Source organism: Typha latifolia, chromosome 12 (assembly GCF_019914945.1).
Source record: "Typha latifolia isolate L0001 chromosome 12, TyphaL0001v2, whole genome shotgun sequence".
NCBI classification, from domain to species: Eukaryota; Viridiplantae; Streptophyta; class Magnoliopsida; order Poales; family Typhaceae; genus Typha; species Typha latifolia.
This window is the reverse complement of record NC_133097.1, coordinates 458,409-484,105: the sequence shown is the minus strand read 5'-3', so window position 1 is coordinate 484,105 and position 25,697 is coordinate 458,409. Positions and strand designations below refer to the sequence as shown.

General features: G+C 33.4%; 3 protein-coding genes and 1 pseudogene across 3 annotated transcripts; 2 read left to right on the top strand and 2 right to left on the bottom strand.

Moving 5' to 3' along the window:
- Window positions 1-8,134: 8,134 nt before the first annotated feature.
- On the top strand, window positions 8,135-9,826 carry LOC140798495 (serine/threonine-protein kinase WAG2-like). The gene has a single exon (XM_073152342.1). The coding sequence runs from the start codon at window positions 8,269-8,271 to the stop codon at window positions 9,616-9,618; it is 1,350 nt and encodes a 449-aa protein (XP_073008443.1). The 5' UTR covers window positions 8,135-8,268; the 3' UTR covers window positions 9,619-9,826.
- Window positions 9,827-12,797: 2,971 nt separating this feature from the next.
- On the bottom strand, window positions 12,798-14,719 carry LOC140798893 (uncharacterized; annotated as a pseudogene).
- A 5,580-nt stretch (window positions 14,720-20,299) lies between these two features.
- Window positions 20,300-21,762, top strand: LOC140798892 (protein NRT1/ PTR FAMILY 7.3-like). The gene is made up of 2 exons (XM_073152975.1): window positions 20,300-20,766; window positions 20,928-21,762. The coding sequence occupies exons 1-2, from the start codon at window positions 20,300-20,302 to the stop codon at window positions 21,760-21,762; spliced, it is 1,302 nt and encodes a 433-aa protein (XP_073009076.1).
- Window positions 21,763-22,430: 668 nt separating this feature from the next.
- On the bottom strand, window positions 22,431-24,876 carry LOC140798889 (non-specific lipid transfer protein GPI-anchored 3-like). Its single transcript, XM_073152974.1, has 2 exons — window positions 24,495-24,876; window positions 22,431-22,528 (listed from the first exon to the last, which is right to left on the bottom strand). Exons 1-2 carry the CDS (start codon window positions 24,874-24,876, stop codon window positions 22,431-22,433), a joined length of 480 nt encoding a protein of 159 aa, XP_073009075.1.
- Window positions 24,877-25,697: the final 821 nt, after the last annotated feature.

Here is a 25,697-nt window from a genome sequence, read left to right as displayed (position 1 = left end):
TGATATGCCATTAATGAAATAGAACAAAACATATGCATCTCTCTACCATGCACCATTGGGATATGTTAGGGAAGTTCATATGATTGGGAGTTCGTATCTTTTTATCTTGTGATTGTGGGACTATGTGATGAATAAATTAGTAGGGATAAGCATGTGAGACAATGTGGGAATGTTGGAAATGGAGTAATGCTCAAAGGGCAGCCAAAGGAATCAAATGGGAAGAGGTGGTTCATGGCATCCATCATGGGTTGGTTAAGAGCACCAGTTTAGGGAACAACAAGCAAGAGGTTTTTTTTTTTTTAAAAAAAAATTATTTAAGAGAGAATAAGAAAGAAACAAGTAGGAGATGGATGGATGGATGCAATGCAATGCATTTCATGGAAGTGTGGAAAAGTGAAGAAGATTAATATCTTTTGTTTCAATTGGCAGTCAAAAGGTAGCAGCTAGCTTAAATATGTGGACCTATCTTTTTCCATTGAATGGTCTCCATCTTAGATCATGAATTTTTTGGTACATCATCATGTGTTTGGAAATCAATGTAGTTCATTGATGCTAATAATTATTCAGTCATTTTTAATAAGTTACTAAATGACTAAACTATCTTAATCATTCTAAAATTAGATACATACTCTTATATGAATAATTAAACTTTTTTCACATACTAGTGAATAACTGACGAACAAATGTAATTCAAGAAAACCTACTTTGTTTTAGTTATATTAATACTTTTTAGATTTTTCTTCTCCCTCTGATACCATGTTAACTTAATTTTACCGATCGTTAAGTCTTGTCACTTAGCTACCTTCTTATGAGTCACAATTTATTTTATTTCATTATTACTCTCACTTTTCTATAGAATGTAGGATATCTTATGATCATTCACAATATCAGGGTTATAGATTCAATAAAGCTTACACAGTTAAAGTAGGTGCAATAATCCATATGCCATTTTAGTTAGTTACTTGAGAGTATAGTCAGGGAAAGAAAGAGATGAATGAATGAGACCACTTTTTAAGTTTATGTTTGACGAAAAGTGATATGACTTCAAACATATAAAGCAGTGGAATGAGAGTAGAAGTGTTTGTTATCAACAAAAGGAGTGAACTGTGAACTGGCTCAGTTGATACTAAAGTTCAAAGTTGTCCATGCGCATAGGCACAGTATTATTACACTTATTTGAATAAGGTTTTTTTTTAAAAAAAAGGAAAAGAAAAGAAAAATATGAAGAACTTTATAGATATTAGTGAATTGTGTGATAATCAGAGCTTTTCGCTATTTTAAGTCTTGCCCCTAATTTTTTATCGTTTAGTTGATTTTAATGTCAACGATTCAGGAGAAATATATGTCACTGATCATCAAATGACTTATATAGAAAGTTCTACTTCATAATTAATAATTTTTTTTAGAGAATTAAAAAATTTCATACAAATTGTTGATCTAATTAGCGACTTTTATTTTGAAAGTCACACCAACCGAGGCAACCATGTTTCTATATACTTAGTCTCGTATTTTAAACTTTAAAATGTACTCTAAAATAAATATTTAAGAGTGCTAATTATGTCAAAACTCTAATATATCTTAAATTGAATCATTGGGTTTTACTTGGAGGGATACAAAAGTAAATATACTTAAGTCCACCCCAAGCTTTTCTCGACCAAGTAGGAAACTTTTTTTGTAAAATAGGTTTGTTTATAAAACTAATTAGAATAATAAGTGAGTTTCAAAATTATTTAGCAGAGCAGGTAAGTGGTAATTTAGGATAAATTAATGAGCTTCTAACTATTTTATAATTCAGTGAAAGTGATTTGACATTAGAAAGAAATTAGAGATTCCTCGCTTGTATATTTGTTTTATATTGTTTCTTAAGTTACAACTGTACAAATAAATTACTGACTTTGGGATCAAATTATTTTTATGGAAAGCAATGAAACCTTTTTTTTTATATAGAAGTCTAAAAATTCATCTAATTATTTAGTAAATTTTAAAAATTAATTAATTTTGCACATAAAGTCTAGTCAACAAGATTTTATTATATTTTACTCTTCTAAGCTTATATACCAAAGGAATATATCAAAATAGATGAGGCTTAAACTTATTAACCCAAGTAATTTTCTATCATAAAAGTCCCTATATTCTAACAATGTACCAAAATAGTTGAGATTTAAATTTATTTATTTAATTAGGTGACTTTTAATTGATGTTGATATCATATGGGCTAGAGATGACCATATATACTCATAAAAAAGTTAATAATTTACCATCATAAAAGTTACTCATTCATGCGGTCAACAGTTTTAGGTATCTCTAACAAATTAATTACTGAATAGAATAATAATTTAATCTTAATAAACTTTTTAGCTTATAAATACTCAAAATCACTTATTTCGTCGACGACTTATGTTAATTACATTGCCGACAAAGTATAATAGGTGACTTTGAAGTGAATAAGTACTATTTCTTATGATCTTAGTCGTAAAATCGACTCCAACTATAAATAATTATTGTGGAAAAAATTACTTGGCGTAGAATTGACTCTAACCCTAAATAATTATTATAGAGAAAATTATTTAATAATTAGCTCAATTATTTAATTAATATCCTAATGATGTAATTCAACAATGCCACGATTTTAACTAATATATCTTATTAGCATTTAGCTCTGAGTAATAATTCAACTACACACAACTTAAAATTTAGAGTAAGCTAAGCTGGTGAAATCTAAATATCTGTGTGCTCAGAAAAAGTTTATAACTAACTCATTTAGAGAGACTTTTTGTACATGCTTGATTTTATTGACTGAAGGTACATTTGAGATACCCAATGCAATGCTGGATCTGCTCTTTTTGTTTTCAGTTTTTTAAGCTGATCTAATAATGGAGTAGGTAGTATTAGGATTTTAGGACTGGAGAGAGAGAGCTTTTCTTCTTCTCTCTAGTTGTTGAGATGATTGATGGAGACAGTTAGAATATTCTATTATTTACTTATTTTTACACAACATAACACAACTCTCTCTCTTTCTCTATATATAGATATATATAATATGTTATATATCCAATGGATAATTGGATTCTTCTCTCTTGGAATTTGATATCACTACTCCACTATTCTATATCCAACAACACCCAGATGTAGACCTACAGCTCCTGACAACTATACTTATTTTAACTCACCTGAATAGTAATTTTTTTTTTAATTTAGAGAAAATGTACTTTAGTTATTTTTTTAATAAATCGTTTATACTCAACTATATGGATATTTATGTTGGGATGTCTTTTTTATAGTATGTGAGGGATAATAAAGATTAAAGGTGAGGTGTTTTATATAAAAAAAATTTCAACTGAGGGTGTTTTAGAAAGAGGAAGTATAGAATGGGAAGAAGAAGATAGGAGACCTAAAAAGAAGAAGAAAATAAAAAAGAAAAGAAGAGAGGGGAAGTGGAGTAATAATTGATATTAAAGTAAGTCTCGGAGTGATGGACGAAGGGCTGCGTGTTTCCCACGTGGCCGACAGCATCGTGCTTCGGTCCGCGCATGAGTGGGTCCCGTTTGAAGCTGACCACGTTACCGGATTGGGTCCTCACATGGGACCCCTGACGCTGTGACGTCACTCTCGCTCACTTCCTAACGACCGGGGAAGTGTGACTTTCTCGAAGCTGATTTAGCCCATTCAGATGGGCCCACCAATTCCTTCCTTCTTCTTCTTCTCTCTCGTAAATTTACATCTTACACCCTACTCTTTTTAACAAAATTACCGTATACATCCTATACTTTTATTATTTATAAATCGTACCTTATAATTTACAGAATATCTCTAGAAAATATTCCGAGTTACGTTTAAACTAACACTATAAGAATATTTTAAAATAATTTATTTTAAAATGACTAAAATATCTATATTATGACTTAGTTGATGGTATTTTTATAATTCTTTTAATATAGTTAACTTAACTCATAGTTAAGTTTAACTAATAAATCTGATAGTAAAGTATTTTCTACGTATATTTATTAAATTATAGAATTCTATTTGTAAAAAATAAAAATATAGAATATAAATTATAATTTCACTAAAAGACACGCGTTTTTATGCAAATTTCTCCCCTTCTATTTTTTCTCATTTTCTTTTTCTCCAATAATTTTATGAGTCTTTTTATAATCTAAACAAACATACAATTTGAACCACAAGCAACTAAATGACAAATTAATATTCACAAGAATATTTTAAATTTTAGCCTAAATATAAAGGTGTAAATTATATATTTTTTTGCCTAGTTTTAATATAAAAATTAAAACACTTTTTTTTTGTTAAGCAAACAATTACAAACTAACTTTTTTTTTTTGAAAATCCTTTTAGCTCATGCTTCTCTCATTTCAACTTTTCTCATTTTTATATTTTGGATTTTTTAAATAGGAAAATCTTAAAAAAAGGCACGATTCCCTAATGTCTTGCTTATTTTTAAAAAAAATATTAATGCTGAATAATAATATATATATATATATATATATATATATATAAAAGCAAAAGTGAATTTATAATTTTTTATAAAAAAATTATAAATCTAAATTCGGATCAAGAAACAATCATTAATCAGATGTAGCAGTTTATAAGATGCATTTCAAACACCTGTGGTCTGTACGAGTCTATCTGAAAACTATCTATACCACTCTATAATAAAAAAATCAATAGAAAATTATTGTATTACAATGAGATAAACAATTTTGTAAATTCTATTTATTACAATAACTAGCACTAATTTCCCCCTCTTTAAATATAAAATAAATTCTTCCATTATAATCTTTTATTTCCAATTAAATACAATTATTATTATTATTATTACTACTATTAAAGGTAATCGTAATATAATAAATCCAATTCCATATTCTTGTCAGATATGCATCAAGATAGACATCCAGTTAAATAACCTAGTCGAGATCCATATAAACAATTAGCATGGGAACAATCAAAGTAAATTGGAATTAGAGCCAATCTCACTGTAAACAACTTGCATATGTACGCCACCATGGGAATTAATTAAACTATATCGCATCCTTTGACCATTGTAGTAGAATTATGTAAGAGTTATTTGGATTTTGGATTATTATTATTATTTTGAGAAATAAATGGAAGGCAATGTCAGGGCATATGACTAATTTTAGGACTGTTAAAAAATATATGACTAATACTAGGGAATTTATAAAAATATCCTAATATATTTTATCTTTTAATGAGTATTGATTATGTACATAATATGATATTTGTCGTGTCCTTATAAATAAGTTGAATATAAAAATATGATAAAAATTTTTTTTGATGAAAGGTGAAATTTATATTAAAGTAGTAAGCTTGATTATATAGAGCTTCGCTGCAGTCAGCGAGCATGATTCGCCCCAAAGGGGTAGGGAAAGTCTCTTGCCAGATGCATCCAATATGTCCACCGAATAAAACTAGCTAGTCTGCTGCTTTGTTAGCTTGCCGATATATTTATTTTATAGAGGTGTAAGGGATATAAGATAGAAGTCATCTGAAGTCTTCCACAGTAGATGTGATCGTCCAGGCTAGTGGGTGTTAAATTTGCAACGTGGCGACTATTTAAACTTAAATATGAAAGAAAAAAGCTAATTAAATTTCCTAAAATATAATACTAATCTCTCTATTACTTTCAATTTTATGCATAATTACATATTTACCCCTGCCAGGATATTATTAGATCACATCTGTTTCAATGTTTATGATAAAGTTTTGGGGGTAAGAGCTAGCCAGCAATAAGCAACGCAATGCCACCTTGTTAATTTTGTACAGAAGTCGTCGAATTAATATAGGCGCTGGCGCATCGGTTGCCGACTTACCTTCCTCGTAGGAGGTACTCCTTGATGCCGCTCTCCTGACCGTCGGATTACAGATCAACGGTCCGTGGTCGCGTTGTTGGGATTAAACGAGTATGACACACTGCTATCATCACTAACAAATTCTACCTCTCCTCTATTTATTTATGTGAGGCTGCTTTGATGCTCGATTCCAAGTAACCCACTGCTAAAAAATTCTTCTTTTGCTAGGGTTCACATTTCTAAGAATAAACTATAACCCTGTCATTGGTTAACTTAATATCATTGTTCCTAAGTGACTTAATTAAATGATGCTTAATTATAGTTATAAACACCGACAATGAGTATAGAACTAATTAATTACCATTAGTTATCTTTGGACGGATAAAATTTAAAATAATTTGTGATGCCTAACTTTTAAAATATAAAGTTAAATTAGTCGTTTTGTTTTGTAAGTGCAGCCTTTTAATGAATATATGATAAAAAAAATTGTTAGATTAATTATGGAATAAAAATCTTAAAAAATGAATGTTACTAGAATATTTTGTAAAGAGCATGATAATGGGATTTTAAAATATAAAAAGCCACCATATTTTTAATGGTGTTTGAATGACCACTATGGCAGGCGTTTGAACAATTTTTATAAAAGTATAGAAAAAAGTTTCACCAGCATTCGAATGCCTGAGTCGGAGATGACTTGTACATAACTGACATTGATTTTCTAGCTATTGATCGGAGAACTTATATTGAAACTTTAGTGGAGAGTTTTTTTTTATGATTCTTTGGTGATAAGAGAAGACTAAAGTTTTGAGCTTCTAGTAAGATTTCTTGGTCATTGCTACAATTGATCATTGCTATAATTTTCGTATCTCGAGGGTCACTAAAATCGATCCATCATTCATAGGAAGCAATCTATTGTGAGATCATGCGAGTAAGAGATCTTTAGATATAATTATTAGATTCAATGAGTGGTTTGTAGGTGATTCTTATAATTGATATATTATTTTAATAGTTTATTTTATAATAGTGAAAAGAATCCATGATTTTTATCCAGATCTAGGGTTTTGCATGTAAATCTAGTGTATTGCGTTGCTTATTTTCTCATCATCAAGTATTTCCAAAACAGACTTTCATCTAGCTCAGGAGTAGTCTAAGGTTTTTTCAAAAAGACAGAAAAAACTACACAATTGATTGACACGAGAAATAGTAACAACTCTAAAAACAAGAAGAAAGATGGTCATTTTATTAAAGCATTCTACAATTGCAAAGCAGACTAAGTGTGTCTCAGTAATCACTAGAGGAAGTCTTAATCTAAGTGAAAGAAGATATGACACAAACCTTATAACTTGACTCGTGTATTTTTGAAGCACTTTTTATATATAACTTGGTCTTAAAGAATCAATTAGTATACAATGTGATATCTTAATTATAATTAATCTCTATCACCCTAACGAGATCTAAAAGTTGGATGGCACGAGACTAAAGCATCAAAGCATGACATGTAAGTACCATAATGATTGGCAAATAAGGAGTGACAAATACTAAACATAGGCTCAAATGGGTCCCCTTCAATTGGCTTATTATGATGCTCTTACTTAGCTCGTTTAATTAATACATAGGAAAACGCCATGATACATGTACATGCATGCATGTTAAAAACTAATTAGCTAGGGATGGCCATGCATGCATGTGCCCTCCATGACCACATGATGAAGCATGTGATCATCGTATCTACTTCCAGGTTGCCTGAAGAACACTTCTGGGGGTGATCAAGTGCGATCTAGCCAAAGAATCTTTCCAACTCGATGGATCCAATATCGATCGAGTTTATTGGAATAAGGGATCTCGTAATTCGTTCATAAATTAAACCTATTAGGTAATTAAGGTGGAAGATTTGATCAGATATAATGCTAGAGTGAGAAATTTATTGAGTTATAACTCCATTGTATACGTGGAAAAAAAATTAATTCAAAACCTTTTATCATCAAAAGCCGGTGGATAGGATTTGAACCACTAGACTATACTATACACAAGTATGGATCAGCTTAACATTTTTTCTTTATATATTTCTGTGTTCAGGTATATAAATAGAATAGTTTAGAACTATAACTTTACAATAACTGACAGAGATAGAATCTTCTGGTTGAAATTACCAAAACAACCCTGACGTAGTAAGTAGTAAAAAAAAAAATATATATATATATATATAAATATGTGAAGTTCTAAAAATTAAATTAAACCACCATTACTCCTCGTACATGCCTCCCACCTTCCCCTCACATTTCCCCATAACTTCCCACACTTCTTATTAAATCCCCTAATTCCCCCATTCCCATCTCCCTCAAACTCTCTTCTTCTCCTCCTCCTTCGTCTTCCTCTCTCTCTCTCTCTCTCTCTGTGTCTCTCTAAAGCATAAAGAGAATTAAATAATAGATACTATCTATCAATAATGGAGGAAGAGTTCCTCTCCATGAACGACATGATCCCCGACCTGGACAGCAGCTTCACCAGCTCAACCACCTCCTCCTCCTCCTTCGCCACCTCCGCCACCTTCAGCGCGCGGAGCAGCCTCTCTATATCCCTCCCTTCCTTCTCCTCGTCTTCCCCCGTAGAACCTCATCCTCACTCTCGCTCTTCTGCTCCTTCGCCTTGGTCCGCCATCAACACCGCTCGCTCCATCTCCCCCGACGGCCAACTCCACCTCCGACACCTCCACCTCCTCCGCCACCTCGGCACAGGCCACCTCGCCAGGGTCTTCCAATGCCGCCTCAAGGGCTCCGCCGACGCCGACTTCGCCCTCAAGGTCGTCGACCTCCGCTCCCAAGACGACGCACTGGCGCACGTGCGCGCCGAGGCGCGTGCGTTGGCTGCTCTTGATCACCCCTTCCTCCCGACCTTATACGCCCGCCTCGACGCCTCCCACTACGCTTGTTTCCTTATCGACTATTGCTCCGGTGGCGACCTCCACGCGCTGCTCCGGCGGCGCCCGGGGGGGAGGCTGCCGGTTGCGGCGGCGAGGTTCTACGCCGCCGAGGTGCTCCTCGCCCTCGAGTACCTACACGCCTTGGGGTTCGTGTACCGCGACCTCAAGCCGGAGAACGTCCTCCTCCGTGCCGACGGTCACGTCATGCTCTCCGACTTCGACCTTGCCTTCCACTCCCCTGTCTCCCCCTCGCTCCACCGCCGCCACCGCCGTAAGAAGTCGGACCGCGGCAGCACGTGCAGCTGCCTCGGCGGTCATGTGGGAGGAGTTCCCGAGGAGGAGGATGACGACTACGAGGAGGTGGAGTTCGTGGCTGAGCCGGAGGCGGCGAGCTCAAAGGACTGCGTGGGGACGCACGAGTACTTAGCGCCGGAGGTAGTCAGCGGCAACGGACACGGTAACGGAGTTGACTGGTGGGCGTTCGGGATCTTCCTCTACGAGCTCCTCTATGGCCGGACGCCTTTCAAAGGCCCCTCCAAGGAGGCGACCTTGAGGAACGTATTGAACCCGGACAAGGAGGTCAGGTTCCCCCACCTCGGCGGGGACGGCGGCGCCGACTTGGCGAAGGCGAGGGACCTGATTAGCCGGCTGCTGGAGCGGGATCCGAGGAGGAGGATGGGCGCCAAGCTAGGCGCGGCGGAGATTAAGCGCCACCCCTTATTCGCCGGGATTGACTGGGCGCTGATCCGATGCGTCGCGCCGCCGGTGGTTACTGCGGCGGGTGGGGCCCAGGAAGGGAAGAAGCAGGTGAAGTGGGGTAGTTGGAACAATTTGAATGGTAGGAGCAGCAAGAGGAGGAGAGGATTTTTTTTCTAAGTGGGGATTGGAATTTATTTATAATTAACAAGTGATCCAAGATTAATTTGTGATTAGCTTACTACTTTTCTTGACTGCTTTTTTCTAGCTTCTTTGAGAGGACTTTGTACAAAGTTCGCGACTGAGTTATGTGGAGTAATTAATATTTTGTTGAAGTACTTGTTTTGTAAAGTATATTAATTAATTTGATTGTTTTTTCCATGAGAAACACTTTGATTTCCAAAATTAAATTGCCAAACTAGTTCAAATTAATGAAAGAAGCACATAATTGTGTTCCAACTCGGTAATATATTAGATCAGCTATAGTTGTTTTGATTCAGTGTTTGTGCATCTTAACATGCTAAGAAGTGGTTTCTTGATAATTAAGAACTTATATTATGGAGTTATATAAAATTAGAATCAATTAAGAAACTCGAATCTTTTAGTCATGAGGTTTTTGCTTAGTGTGATTCAAGAATTCCTCGAGAATATAAACCTAATTATATTTAATAAGCATAGTAGTCACCTTTTCTTTTTCTTTTGAGACAAGAGAAAAAAAACTCACCCTTTCCATTCACTTAATTAAATATATATATATATATACACACATACTATTGCTAGAAGTTTGGTGAGTTGGATCTGTCAAAGTTCATGTTAAATATGAGTCAGATTTGGTACTATCCTTGACCTAAAATCATAGCATCGAACCCATCTCCATCTCCAGATTATATAGGTCTTGATAACATAACACAGTAGCATTCAATATGTGGAGATTTATGTATAAAAAATGGCAACAATACCTTCACTTTGATAAAAAGATATTATGGTTTTAAAATCTCCACGTACGTATATTGAAGGGAGAGACGATAACACCATATATCCTTACCACCATCAATTTAGTATGATATACACATATTTGATGTCGGCCGACCCTATCTATACTAATCTGTGTGCGTTATTAGATATACGTCTCTTTATTTTTATGCAGACATTCGGATTTAATTTTGAATTGATTATAACTGTTTGATACGCATCAATCACATATTGACGTGCATCTAACGATACGTTCATGACCGATTCGATTAATTTCAAAATATGTGTACATCAGTTGAACATGTCACTAATAAAGTAAATCGTTTGAATTTTATATCTAAAAAGTTGTATAGTTCCCACTTAGTCTACATAATCTAAGTTAAAAATCTTTTATCAGTTTGCTTTTATTATTATCGGATCTCTACAATATAGATATTTACAATTCGACTAAGAAATTTTACATATCACACCCTATATTTTACATATTTTGTGATTCACACTCATTTTGAGGATTTTATAATCCAACTCTTTATTTTTTTGATAAATTTTACTTAATGCACTGGGTTAACATGTACGGTTTTATTCCTCCTCTTATTTTCTCTTATTTTTCCCATGGGATTAGTAGAAGAGGAGGAGCACGAAGAAAAGGAAGAGGAGGGAAGGTAATGGCTGTTGGAAAAATTGAGGAGGATAATGGAAGGGTAGAGAGGAGATAGTATTTTAATAGTTTAGTTAATATCAGTTAATTAAAATAATATTATTATTTAATTAAAATTATAGGGATAAATTAGGGATCTAGTTATAAAATTCTCAAGTGCGAGGTATAAATCACAAAATAGATAAAATGTAGGGTGTAATTTATAAAATTTCTTTCTCTTTTACTATCCAAAAGCTAATTTTACCCAAATAATAGCTAGTGTAATAGAAAATACTTCATTACCTATAAAATTAAAATTAAAATATTTAAATTTACCCATCATTTGATTTAAGAATATACCTTTCCATTTGTTTTTATCTTAACCTAATACTTACCCAAACATATGAAGGTTATTTTGCATCTATAGTTAAGTCATCAATATGGTTATAGATTGTTAAGAAAACTAATGACAGAATTTTGAGACATTTTAAACAAAATGTAACGATGGAATGATAAATATCATATAATAAGGTATGAAAACAATAAACACAAAACAATATATGGTGTTTTTAATAAAATTTTAAGAAAATAGATTTTATATAATTGTAATTTAAAATTTTTAAAATATCATAATTGCTATAGAAAACATTGAGCTCTCTAATCATGATTAACATAATTTAGATATAGAAAAAGACTATTTTGTCATTATATAAATTATTAAAAATAATTTAAAAACTACCCAACGTTATACCTAATATTACAGTACAACAAATATATCTTATTAGCGAAATACTAACAAAAAAAAAATTAGCTGCGATTTTAATATTTTAAAGAATGTAGTGATAATTATGATATTTTAAAAAAATTTCAGTGGCAATTATGTAAAAATCTTAAAAGGAAAAGCTGACTAACAAACGTTAGCCACAGCCGACAATAACCGACACGGAAATTAAGACCACCTCAACCTGCATATATTTCAATAAAATAATTTATTGAATATTGATGTTAGTTTATTCATAACTTACTAGAGAATAAAATAAGAACAAATAACTGTGTACAATATCTTTAGGCTACTAAGTAGATTGTGTACAAATATCTTCTTAGACTTTTTAAAAAGTTATAATCCCTTAGACGCCGTTAACATATGCTTTAAAATTATCTTTCTATTCCTCTATTAATAGAGAAAACTATTAAGATTTACTAGCTTATAATATAAAATTAACTATCTACCCTTATCAGAAACTCATTCTTCTTCTCATCTTTTTTCCTTTCTTTTTTCCCTTCTCATTATCTTCTTCTTCTCTTCTTTCTTTCCCTTCTCATTTCATGACACGTTAAAATTATTATTTTTAATTGATAGTCATTTTATATAGTTATCATAGAAAATCTTTTAAATCATAATTGACTTTATATTTTCTTAAACAGAGTCATATATTGTCATATCCACTGAAAACATTCGATTCTTCTGAATATGTTATTATGACTATGTATAAGACTTATATCATTGAAGCTTTTCAAATATTAGCTAGTGCACTTTTTATAATATCATAGTTGCCATTGAAATTATTTGACTTTTTAAAAATATCATTACGCCATATAGATATAAAGATTCCTAGTTTAAACTAAACTTAGATTATGTGAAAAGTATTTTACTCTTGTATAAATAGTTTAAAATGGTTAAAAAATTAAGCTATTTCAAAAATAGCATTCAGTGTGTTAAATCTAACTAACATTTAAAATGGTCCAAGTATTACCACTGCACTTGATCCAACTCATATTCACTAAGCCGTCGTATTTTTCCTTTCTTGGATGTTGGTCGTCCATTTTTTTGAAAAATCCAGAATGTACCATTATAATCAGAAGGACCACCATCATAGTTTCTTTCAGTTTGATTAAATCTTGTATCTATACCGAGAAGATACCGTGAGCAGAATGTTAAAGACTCCTCGGCAAGATATCCTTCTGCTATTGATCCCTTAACTCGACTTTTGTTTCAGACATAATTTTTTAACCTCCTTAGATCCCTATAATCATCATTATAAGTTAATATTTAATATATTCCTAAAGTAAAAGCATATACTCAATGGACCATAACATCAAAAAATGGATAAGTAAATGGACCATAACATCAAAAAATGATGGTGGAAATATCATTTCTAACTTGCATAATGTTATAGCAATTTGTGATTCCATCCTTTCCAAGACATCTACCTTTAGGACCTTGAAACACAAATCTCCAAAGTATATACTCAACTCAATCAGAGGATCTGCTACTTGTTTGGGTAAGACTTCACGAATTGCTAAGGCAAGAAAATGTTGCATCATTACACGACAATCATGACTCTTCAATCCAGATTTTCGACGATCTTCCAAATTCACACGACGAGATATGTTTGATGAAAATCCATCTGGAACCTTTATGTCTTTTAAAAATTTGCATACTATATAGTCTTTTGGTTTGCATTCAATGTGTAAAGTGCATTTGGCAGTTTATACTTATCACCATGTGGTCCTAGATGCAGATCTTTACTTATATTCATCTCTTGCAAATCAAGACGAGCTTTCAAGTGATCTTTAATCTTCTCTTCAATGTTCAATAATGTTTTCAGAATATTGTCACAAACATTCTTCTTAATATGCATAACATCTAAATTTATCTCTCCAATATGGTAAGAGAAAGAAAATACTTTTCTTCTTCCAATTATCTGAGCGTCTCTTTAACTCACTTTTCCTAATCGTTTTTTTAAATTTATTCTCTCTAAAATCCTCTAATTGTTTCAAAACATCATCACCAGCTCTTCGCTTTGGAGGAGGATGTGATTCTTTAGAATTATCAAATGACTTTTTATTTGCTATGCATTTATGGCTCATTGGCGAGAATCGTCAGTGACCCATATATGAAAACTTGGCACTATGTTTAAGCCTACATGACCATGTATCCACATTACATGTAGGACATGCTGAACTGCCTTCAGTGCTCCACCTAGATAAGTTAGCATATGTTGGAAAGTCATTAATTGTCCAGAGTAGTGCAGCAGCACACGCATTTGAAAATTTTGCTTTTTAAAGGCATCATATGTATCCACACAATGGTCCCATAATTGTTTTAGCTCCTCTACCAAAGGTTGTAGATAGATATCAATGTCATTCCTAGGAGCCTTAGGTCCAGGAATAAGTAAAGTGAGCATTATATAAGGTTGCTTCATGCATAACCATGGAGGTAGATTATAAGCAATAAGAACAATGGGCCATGTGCTATAGGAAATGCTCATTGATCCAAAAGGATTAAAACCATCAGTAGCTAAACCAAGCCTTACATTTCAATTGTCGGATGCAAAAGTTGGGTGCATTACATCAAATGTCTTCCAAGCTTGGGAGTCGGTTGGATGTGCCATAACTCTATCAAGTGAAGTGGAACGATCTACACTGTGGCCATATCATATCTTTAGCTGTTATTGGTGACATAAATAATCGCTGAGGTCTACTTGCAAGTGGGAAATAACGTAAAATCTTGTTTGGTATCTTACTAACTGTAGTAGAACAATGATCAACATCTGCATCTTTTTCCAAATTTCTATTCAGTTTATACCTAGAGGTTCCAAATATATGACATGAATCTACGTATTTAAAATCTTTCCAGTACAACATGCAATCATTCACACATGCATGCATCTATCTTCTCATAGTTTAAACTCAGATATTTAATTATTTGTTTTGATTTGTACCAACTGTTTGGCAAAGTTTTACTACGTTTCTCAATAGCTTAATAATCATATTAAATCCCTTGTCACTCCAATTATATGAAATAACTTCACAAGGAATGATAGCTTGGAGAATTTTTCGTACCCGGGATAAAGAGGTCTTTGAGCATCTTCCAACAATCTGTAAAATCTTGCAGCCCCTTCATTTGGTTCTTCCTCTAGATTTACACTTGTTCCACAATTTAAGTCATGTATCATTTCCTCTAAATTATCATGCTCATCTTCGTCGTCATCATCGTCAATTTCTTCTATATTATTAAGTTCAATAATGTCCTCTCCATGTGCTATCCAATGGGCGTATGTTCATAAAATTCCATGTATAATTAAATGATCGTAGACTTCTTTTCGAGTCCTCATACTAGCATTATTACATTTCCAACATGGACATAATATTTGATCTTCATGTGTACTGTGTTGAAAGGCAAAATCTAAAAATATCTGAACTCCTTTGTACTCATTGTAATCTATCTTTATTTTCTATCCATCTTTTATCTATTTGATCCATTTGCAATCTAGGCAACAAAAAATAATTACAATTAATGATATACATATTACAGTATCAATAAAAGAAAATAAATTATGCTATCAAGTCACAAGCTAGATTACTCTTCAAAATTTCCGTGTAATTCTTAGTTAAAAATCAGAACGTAGCAGTAATTGCACGATTTACAAAGGCAAAGCACTGTTTAAAATTAAAAAAAATGCAACACTAGTAGTTGTATATGCCCCATGATTCATTGATTGTTTATTTCATGGCTAATTCAATAGAGTAAAGTTGATGCTAATCATTCAATCTTAAAATAGGCTAAAACTGTTCGATAGTAAAAAAAAAAATACCCGAGAACATACACTAATTATTTAAAATAACTAAATCTAGCTGTTTTTTTTATGTATGTGAACAGAGATAGGTAAAAAAAGATGAGAAAATATAAAATAAAATTCATGGTAGCAATATGAGAAGTAAACATAAAGAATACCTTGCAACCGGAGATGTCAAGATTGATTTAATTTGCTATTGTATTTCTTTGTGTGAAATAAGATAGAAAGAGAGTCGAAAGTAGGAATAAAAAAGACGGCTAAAGATGAAATACTTAAACTACTTAGGAAAATAATTAGGGATTAAGGAAAATCAAATCGCGGGTGAGATTTGATCATGCGCGTCGCAAAGAGATAGTCATTCTAAAATTTTTAAGTTGTGGGGCCGTATTAATTTATACAAAATTATTAAAATATTTTATATTTACTAGTGAATAAATACGTATTAATTTATATAAGTTGCGGGACCCACTAGTATTCAACTTGTTAACGATATGATCTTTTTCTTTTATGATGTAGACAAATCTACATCATCATGAATAGATAAAGATAAATAACAAATCTATATTTCAAAATTTAAAAATTATACTTTTTCTATTTTTTTTAATACTCTATTGTTATTTTTCCTAGTTTATGTATATAATAGTGATGCATGAAAATATTATTTGTAATCAAATAGGTATTGGAATTCAAGTTGGACTTAATAATTTAAGTTTTGTATTCCTTATTAGTTGTCATTGGGTCTTTTATAGAGTAAGTTATATATGTGTCCATCTTAATTGAATTATTTTTATTTGATTTTATATTTGTGTCTGCTTTACGAATATTTACACAAAAATTTATACTTTTACATAATTATCAGTGACAATATTATGAAATAGTCACTCAAGTAATACTTGTTGTGGCACTTATTTTATATTGTCACTGAAAACTATTATTTATGTCAGCTTTTATATCTCGTCGTGAAAATTAAAATAGTTGTGACACATATTATATAATCGTCATAATTAAGATCTTTTATGCGTTAACCTAACAAAAAGTGATGCAAACAAATTTATCTTTTATGTTCTTTTTGTTAACCGTAACAAATATATACGTAGTTGTGTCCAAATAAAAAATATGTCGCAAATAATATGTATTGCAGCGGATTTAAAATCCATCGTAAAATAATGTGTCATAAAAGGTACGATTTCTTATAGCGTGGAAACTTTAAATCCATAGGTTGTTTGAACGATATGTTATGCCAGCCCTAAAATAGTGATGTGTCGTTTGTGCCATTTATGAGTTCTTTGTTTTCCTCGTGCCATGCTCATATAAAATGATCTAAAATACATAAAAAGGAGAGATGTTCTAGATCTGAAATACATAAAAAGGAAGAGATTGCAAATTGTTAGAGGTAGTGAAATTTGTTGGTAACCATATATCTTGGTTTATTACTAATCAATCATGTTCACTTCATGTTGGATTTGGCCTCCTCACGATTGCGTTCTAGCCTGACTCAGGATTATTAATTCATTTTATCTTTAGTCTCCTTCTAATGCAAACTACCTCTAATGATCAACTCATCACGAGCTCTCTCTCTCTCTCTCTCCTAGCCGATCTAATATACCTTAATCATGAGAGTTTGCAATCTTCAGATAGAAACGTGAAAAAACTAGAAAGAGCAACTATTTTCAATTCATATTCTTCTTTTTCTGGTTGTTAGTCTCTCTTTATTACGTTACGAGGAGTTATGAAATTTTTTATAACCCTTCTAGAAGATAAATTTCCCAAAGAGAAATACTCACAATATGTGGAAAACATATTAAGTGAGAAAAGCAAGTAACAACGAAAATAGAAGAATTTTTAATTTACATGGGAGAACTCCTTATCAAATAAGCGTTAAAAAAAAAACCTCTGGATCCTCTCTTAGGATCAAAGTAAACACTACAATCAAACAATAATTGCTTGATTTATAACCTCATGAACCCTCGAGGTTAGTCGGCATATCTTTATAATGAGCTAGAGAAACAATGAAAACGATTTAATGTTACTTTTGATAGATACAACCCCTAGTGATCAGCATCTTGGTTCTCAACTAAGATCAAAAGCTCCATATTTTATCTAACAAGTGTATGATGACTCACTGGAGTCTTAGCCTTCTCCATAGATGTTCCTTCCTTTTTATAGATTCCAAAAGGAAGCTAAAAACCTTAAACTTTGTCTAAATTGGACTAAAAAATAAGTTTACTTTCCTCGGCGTGCTTAATTAATATCCTAGAGTCCGTTCGAATGCCCAATGAGCCGTTCGATGTGATAAGAACTTTCTTCAAACACCCATCCTCTTCACTTTCTGTGCAATAATCGTTCTAGCCTTGACCACTTTATTTTATGTTTGGAACCATCTAGTTTCTATTGAAAAACATGTAATCCTCATTCGAACATAGTTAACTTTGTTTAATCACGAATTTGCCAACTAAAAATATTAACAACTTAAACAATTACCATGATATTTTATGAATAATTCTCTCTTTTTTCTTTTCAAGTCTGATATGATGCTTTGATATGCAATTTCATTGCCATTTATATGTTTGTCAATGAATTTACATACGTTTTTGACACCCGTTTATTTTTCTTATAATCTCGGTCATTGTTCATTAGTACAATCATAGGTCGATCGATTTTGGAGTAGCAGATCTGAGGTAGGATTGTAAGATTTACTTTCTCTATTAATATTAGTTTAATTTAAAAATATAAAATTTCTTTTTATACGGTTGAAAGATTATGAACTATATTTTCATGTAGCTCGCTTATCGATCATGCCAATGTTGTGGTTCCCCTTTCTGGCTGATCATATGAGTCTTATGTGAGGGCATGCAACCGAGAATACGAGGTACGTGAAGGTTTGAGGTATTTTATTAACTCTCGCAGTGCATTCTTCTTGCATTCGTAATCCGTGAGGGAATTAAGTAGGAGCAAATTAGGCAAGAAGAACTCCACAAAGTTAATTGTTCATAAACTCTAAATAGGCTCTAATTATAAATTCATTCATCCATTCGTTAAAATCTACCTACCTACCTTTGCTCTACATAATATATACTCCTTACCCTTGAAAGGCTCATTAACTAACTTGTATAGTAATCAAAATCAGCACATAGTTCATCTATAGGGAATAAAAGAGGACATTGGTAATTATTTCAGACCCTAACCATGACTAAGTTTACTGTCTATTTGCTTAGTGTTCATTAACTGCCAAACCTTGCATATATAGTGATGAGTCTCTCTCTCTCTCTCTCTCTCTCTCTCTCTCTCTGGCAGCCACATCTGAAAGGGGGGCCATGGCTAACCTAGAAGAGCACTCTTATGATCAAGTAAGCATGGTCCTGGAGAGCACCGTTAAGGTGAGAGCTCACCACCAAATTAAACCCAATATACTCTTCTAATATCATAGCAAATTCCCTTTTCTACTTGTGAGTTAATTCTTATAGTAGGTTTATATGTTGATTTTTCTCAAGTATTATATATATATATATATGCCATGAATGAAAGGAAGTTAATTAACCTATCTTGCTCTAACTCTATGCGTAGGAAAACTCAAATGAACAGAAGGAAGCTCGTCCCAAAGATTGCTCAACAGACAAAAGTCTAAGTCTTTCAACGAGGAATAAGAAAGGGGGATGGCCGCCGGCGTTGCTCTTACTCTGTAATGAGATGATCTACTTTCTAATCCTTGCCTATTTACTAATGTTCAAATAGGTAGTGCTAACCTAATTAATTAGCTAGGATGATCTATGTAAACTATTTGGTAAAAGTTTAGGGGGTACATGATATGCAAATATTGTTAACAGTGAGCCAAGGAATGGGTACCCTGGCGTTCGTTGGAGTGGAGGTAAACATGGTGGTGTTTGCAACCCGAGTGTTGAAGCAAAGCAACGCGGAGGCAGCCAACACCTTCAGTACGTGGATGGGGACGGTCCATCTCTTCTCTCTCCTCGGTGCATTCTTAAGCGATGCATACTTGGGAAGATACATGACATGCGCCATATTCCAACTCACCTTTTCTATTGTAAGTATATAAATTTAAACTCAAGTGCACTCATGGAGAAGAGGCATACGCGTTTGGTTCATGACTAAGTGGTTCTTATTCGTGGATTAGCTAGATTATCTTTAATGTGTTTTGAAATCAAACACTCACTTATAAATATTATGGCTAAACCAACCTGATAAGTTAGATAGAAATTAAATCTTATTTATAGGTGGAAGGGTGTGATAAAGTTATACATGTTTATTTGTATGATTTCATTTAGCTGAAGATGATCAAAATACTCTATCTATACCTAACCCCTGATCAACTTTCCCTTTATTCCGGCCACCAACATTTGAATAGCAGTCTCTATCTACAATCTTGTTCGAAAGGCTCGATGAAATCGATCCTACATCAACAAGAATATTATCTAGAAAGTTAGACCTGGTTGGTCTTTTCTTATGGATTTCATTTTTTTTTTCTAGCAGATTCCAATTGCCATATATATATATATATAAATAATAATAATAATAATAATAGTAATAATATAGTATACGTTGTTACTAATTGCAGGGTTTGATTATGCTATCAGTGACAACTTCCTTTTTATTACTCAAGCCACACGGCTGTGGCAAAGTAGGATTAGTATGCAACTCACACTCCCCCTTTGAAATGGCTATGTTCTACATCTCTATCTATATAATCGCCCTAGGCAATGGAGGATACGAACCATCCCTTGCTACGTTCGGATCCGATCAGTTCGACGAAGGAAACTCTTCCAATCAATCATTCTACAGCTACTTCTACGTCGCCGCCAACATCGGCTCGCTCTTCTCGGAAACCGTGCTCGCCTACGTACAGAACATGGGTGCATGGGCCTTAGGGTTTTGGGTGTCTACTGCCAGTGCAGTGGTTGCTCTCCTTGTGTTCTTCACCGGTAGCATGAGATATAAGAACTTCAAGCCTTGTGGAAATCCGATCTCTAGGTTTTGTCAGGTGGTGGTCGCCGCGTGGAGGAAATCGGCGCTCGAGATTCCACCGCACGGCGACGGTGAGCTATATCATGGGGTTCTTGGAAATGGAAGGACTGCCACTTCTCTTGGTGGTGGTAGGAAGATACTCCATACTAAAGGATTCAGGTATATAATTTGACCTTAAGGCATGCAACTCTAATTTATATATATATATATATATGTACATCATATATGCATGTACTTAATGAACAAAAGTTTAGACTGGCATGCAAATGCATGCACGAAAAATTGATCAAGATATAATAACTTAATCGATTTTGAAACAGGTTTCTAGATCATGCGGCGATCATCACATCCGACGACAAAGTTGAAGGAGGCAGCCAGAATCCATGGCGTCTCTGCACCATCACGCAAATAGAAGAAGTGAAATGCGTCCTGAGGCTCCTCCCGGTCTGGCTTTGTACCATCACCTTTTCTGGGATCTTCGTGCAGACGGCGTCGCTCTTCGTCGAGCAAGGAGCTGCCATGAACACCGTCATCAACAATTTCCACGTCCCTCCTGCGAGCATGACGATCTTCGACATCGTCAGCGTCTGCTCCATCATCATCTTCTATGACAAACTTATCCTACCTTTATACACCAAGTTAATTAGCAACACGGTACTTCCTACTAGCCCATCGGATCTAAAGAAGATGGGATTAGGTCTAGTAGTAGCAATTGCAGCAATGCTTACCGCTGGTTTTGTAGAGATACAAAGGCGAAGTAATGCGGTGGATGGAGGAGATGAGCTGAGCTCACTATGTTTACTCTGGCAAATACCTCAGTATGTGCTACTCGGCGTCGCAGAGGCTTTTGTTTACGTCGCCCAGTTTGATTTCTTCGGATCGAAAGCACCTCATGGATTGAAGAGTCTAGGAATTGGCCTTTGCATGGCATCCACCTCCATAGGGAGTTATCTATGCAGCTTAGTGCTCGCAGTGGTCATGGAGATTACGACGAAAGGCGGCAGACCGGGCTGGATACCGGCAAATCTAAATGAAGGCCACTTGGAGAGGTTCTTCTTCCTTATGGCGGCTTTGACGGCAGTGGAGTTAGCAGTCTACATTTGGTTTGCAGGGAGATACAAGTGCATATCACTGGAGAGGGAGGAGGAAGAATAAATTGCATGCATAGCCGAGGAGATGATACTTTCAGAAATTAATTTCTCACCTTCAATCTATAAATGGATGGTTTTTTTTTTTTGAGATGCCGACATCTTTCTGCAATTATTTTCTTTTTTTTGCATGATGAAGAGATGAATTCAGATTTCTTATGAACATATATAGCATAAAGTTAGGGTATAAAAAAATAAAGTCACCGTTAAGCTTTTATTCTAGTCAGGTGGTGTGTTATCATGCTAGGTATAAGATCGAGGAAAAACGCATTATCGATCTTGAGCCAAAGTAATGGTTATGTTATTATTATTATTATTATTTTCAATCTCCAAATTAACATCCTCGTAGGATGTATTAAGTTCAATGTAAATAAAGATTTCTTCAAAGCTATACCCTTTTGTTTGCTCAAAAATACTCCACCCATGTACAAAGATAACAATAAGACCACAGATATGCATGGATATGTCTCCTATATACTTCATATATATATATATATGGACGCACTATCTCTCAAATAAAAGATGTACATCAAGATATATGCTCCTTATTAATTAGCAATCAAATTGACAGATATATATTTACACAACCCAAAAGTTACACCATCAATAAGAAGAAATTAAAAGAACAATCCTTTGAAAAAATTTCACCCAGAAAACTAAGGGATAAAGATAATCTTATGCCACCAAGGACCACCAGAATAAGAGAAAGAACATGAAGCCAGATGTCCCAATCCACATGGTTTTATGTCCGGCATTGCTACCATTGGGATTAGCTGCCAAGCATCATTGAAACAAGAGATGGTACAATCTCAAAAATGTTAACAAATCCTAATTTATTTGTAAAAGCATGAAGCAATACTTATGCATTAATTAATTCAGTTAATGATATTTACATCTACTTGAGATCACATAATATAGCATAACTTAAGAAGAAAATTTTATGATACATTTCTTGCTTCCTTTTAAATATAACAACATTATTCAACTTAACAGATTAAAATATCTCTTGAAATTTTCAGTCAAAGAAAATAAAGTTTATAGCAAGATATATGATTTCCATAAATATGATATTAGGTAAAATGAGGTGGTGGATATATGAAATAGAGAACTTATTAATTGCATAAAGAAAACGAAAAAGTTTCATTTTTTCTCGACTTTTCAAGTACAAATAACTGCAAATCAGAATTTAATATTAAACAAAAATTACATTGCCTTTGATTTATTACAAATGAAAATAGTTCAAAGAAAATTTGAGGAATAGTTTAATTTTTTTTTTCCTGGAAGTTTCAAGGACCTTTTTTTGTAACTTATTCAATTTTCATATAGTGAGATAATATAATTTCTTTTAAAAAAGAAGGATAATGTAAAAATACTAGTTATCCAAGAAAACAAAGAACATGATGTAGAAATCATACCTGGAGGAGGGTAAATTGTAGTAAATTGACCTATAAAAAAGGAGTGGAGTTAGATAAATCAACCTCATAAGCATCTCCTTACTACTGGCAATTATCACTCAATGTGAATTCTGATGGAATGCCAAGATTATTCTGCTTACTCAGAAGGAGAATTAATAGTAATCCTTTACAGCAGTCTCAATTCTGATGGCATTTATCAAAAATAATAAGTTGGCTCGAGCTTGGCTCAAATTGGCAATGCAATGACTCTGAACTTGATTAATTTGTTTAGTCTTAAAATATAATAAATAATTCATCCCATGTTACCTATTTAATATATGAGTTGTATTAAAAAACTAATATTAAAGCCTTAAGCAGGCTAAATATTAGAGCAAAAACTTTGGGTGGTAAACTGATTGGTTACCAAACTAGTTAGTTTTTAGTTGGGCGCTTCTTTCTTACTGTAGGATTAATTGTTTATTAATCGATTTGATAAAAATTTAACAGTTAAATTTTTAAGAGTATAATAGAAATATAAAAAATTTAAAAGATATTACCAGTTTAATAGGGAATTATTATTTTTTAAATATATTACCTTGCACATTATTTTTTAACAATTATATTATCTTAATATTTTATTAAGTAAAAGACAAATATATCCTTAATTGAGATATATATATATATATATATATATATCATATTGATATTTTTTTATAATTAACTTGATAAAAATTTAATTAAATTTTATCTCTTTGATTATTCTTTATTATTTACATATATATCTTAATATCTTCTATAATTAAGACATAATCATATCTAAGAGAGAAATCTTAATGAAAAAAAAAGGAATGTGTAATTTGAAAGTTAGGCACATGTAATTTTTTACGTAATGTAGTTTTATAAGGATATGAAAACTGACTTATTATAGTTGTGAGAATAATATTATAATTTTTAAAGGGGTATGAAAGTATTTGTCTAGTTTTTAACATCCATTCAAATGATACCAAGTACCTATTACTGGACCAAACATCATCAGAACGACTTAAACTTTAGACTAAAGGCTTTTTAGTATAATAAGACCGTTTGGTTTAAGTTCAGAGATCTTTAATTTAGTTTAGTAACTAAATATTTTTTTATCTTTTTCATATCTAATTAAGTTTACTTTTTAAAAAATCAAGCCTAAAAGAAAGTTCGAGGTTTATCCTCAAACCAAACTATCCCTTAGTTAAAATTTTGTGTGACCTTAAGTGTGTTTATAGTAGCAAAGAGTTAGTTTTTTTTTTGTACGTATGACCTATATATAATATACGAGATATATACGAAGAAGCTACTGGTGAAGACGTACAGCTGGTGGAGGCATCGGTGATGTTGCAATTCGTGAAGAGCGACATAAACGTGTTGGCGTCGATCTTAAACGCACCAAACACGTCCGGGTTGTCGAAGACGTAGCAAAAACACTGGAGATCATCCACGAATGCATCCCTCAACGGCACGCAGCAACTCGCCGGCGGGCTTATGAAGCTAAAGAAGCTTGAACATGCTGTCAGCTGCGACATGCACGGCAGGCTCGACGGCGGCGGTGGCGACGCCGCCATGCTTCCCCTCACGGCGATGGCCGCCAGCATTACCGCCACGGCCAACGCCATCGCCGTCCGCTTCTCTCCTACGATGTAATACATCTCGTATTTTCTCTCTTCAACTTGATCAAGAAGGAAGGCATACCCCATTGTTATTTATAAACATAGAACCATGCAAGCTTGAGGAGGTAGAGGACTTTATTTGCAGCACACCAGAATAAAGAGCATACTGCTGCTAGAAAATGTCAAATATTTCTAAGAACCAATATAAGATTGTCGTTGGATATTAATTGGTGTGGTCATTTAGTCAACTCTGGTGAGATCGTGACTCTCCCGATTAGATAACAATAGTTTTAGACAACTGGCATAATCTAATTGAAGTACAGCACCTGAGACCTACCATTGGAGTAGAGTAACGTATATATATATATATTGCTCACTGGAATCGATTCAGTTTTCAACTTTGAAAGCCATTTGGATTTGGAATATATATACCACGTACGTACAAGATTAATTGATATAAGAAATTATTAAAATCTGGCTGTAAACAATTTAGTCGATGGAAGTAGATCACTTGGCTTTGCTTGCAAGGCTTTAATGTCGTCTCTTCCTTTAGTCCCAACGTATGCAAGTCCATAGAGTAATTCCTTAGGGCCCCTTGTTAGTCATGCATCAAATCACCTGACCTTATATAAAAAATTTCATATTTGCATCCAGTTGACAATTAATTAATCAATTTTGACTTTATCTTTCATGAATGACTATGTCCTTTTGAACCTCCCATAGTCATAGGCCACCCCTCTATTTATTATATTGCCAAGGATATTTAAGTAATATGTGACATGCATTTATATTATTAGATATTTTTCATATTCTTCTTCTTCAATCACCTCGATACGAAAATATGAGCTATAAAACAATTATAGTAACTTCAATAGCATTTGGGGCCAAATAAGTATACATAGATGAGT

Coding starts and splice junctions, on each gene's coding strand:
- LOC140798892 (XM_073152975.1), top strand. CDS start 20,300: ATGGCTATGTTCTACATCTCTATCTATATAATCGCCCTAGGCAATGGA. Junction 20,767..20,927: donor CTCCATACTAAAGGATTCAG/GTATATAATTTG, acceptor ATTTTGAAACAG/GTTTCTAGATCATGCGGCGA.
- LOC140798889 (XM_073152974.1), bottom strand. CDS start 24,876: ATGGGGTATGCCTTCCTTCTTGATCAAGTTGAAGAGAGAAAATACGAG. Junction 22,529..24,494: donor CACCGATGCCTCCACCAGCT/GTACGTCTTCAC, acceptor GATGCTTGGCAG/CTAATCCCAATGGTAGCAAT.
- LOC140798495 (XM_073152342.1), top strand. CDS start 8,269: ATGGAGGAAGAGTTCCTCTCCATGAACGACATGATCCCCGACCTGGAC.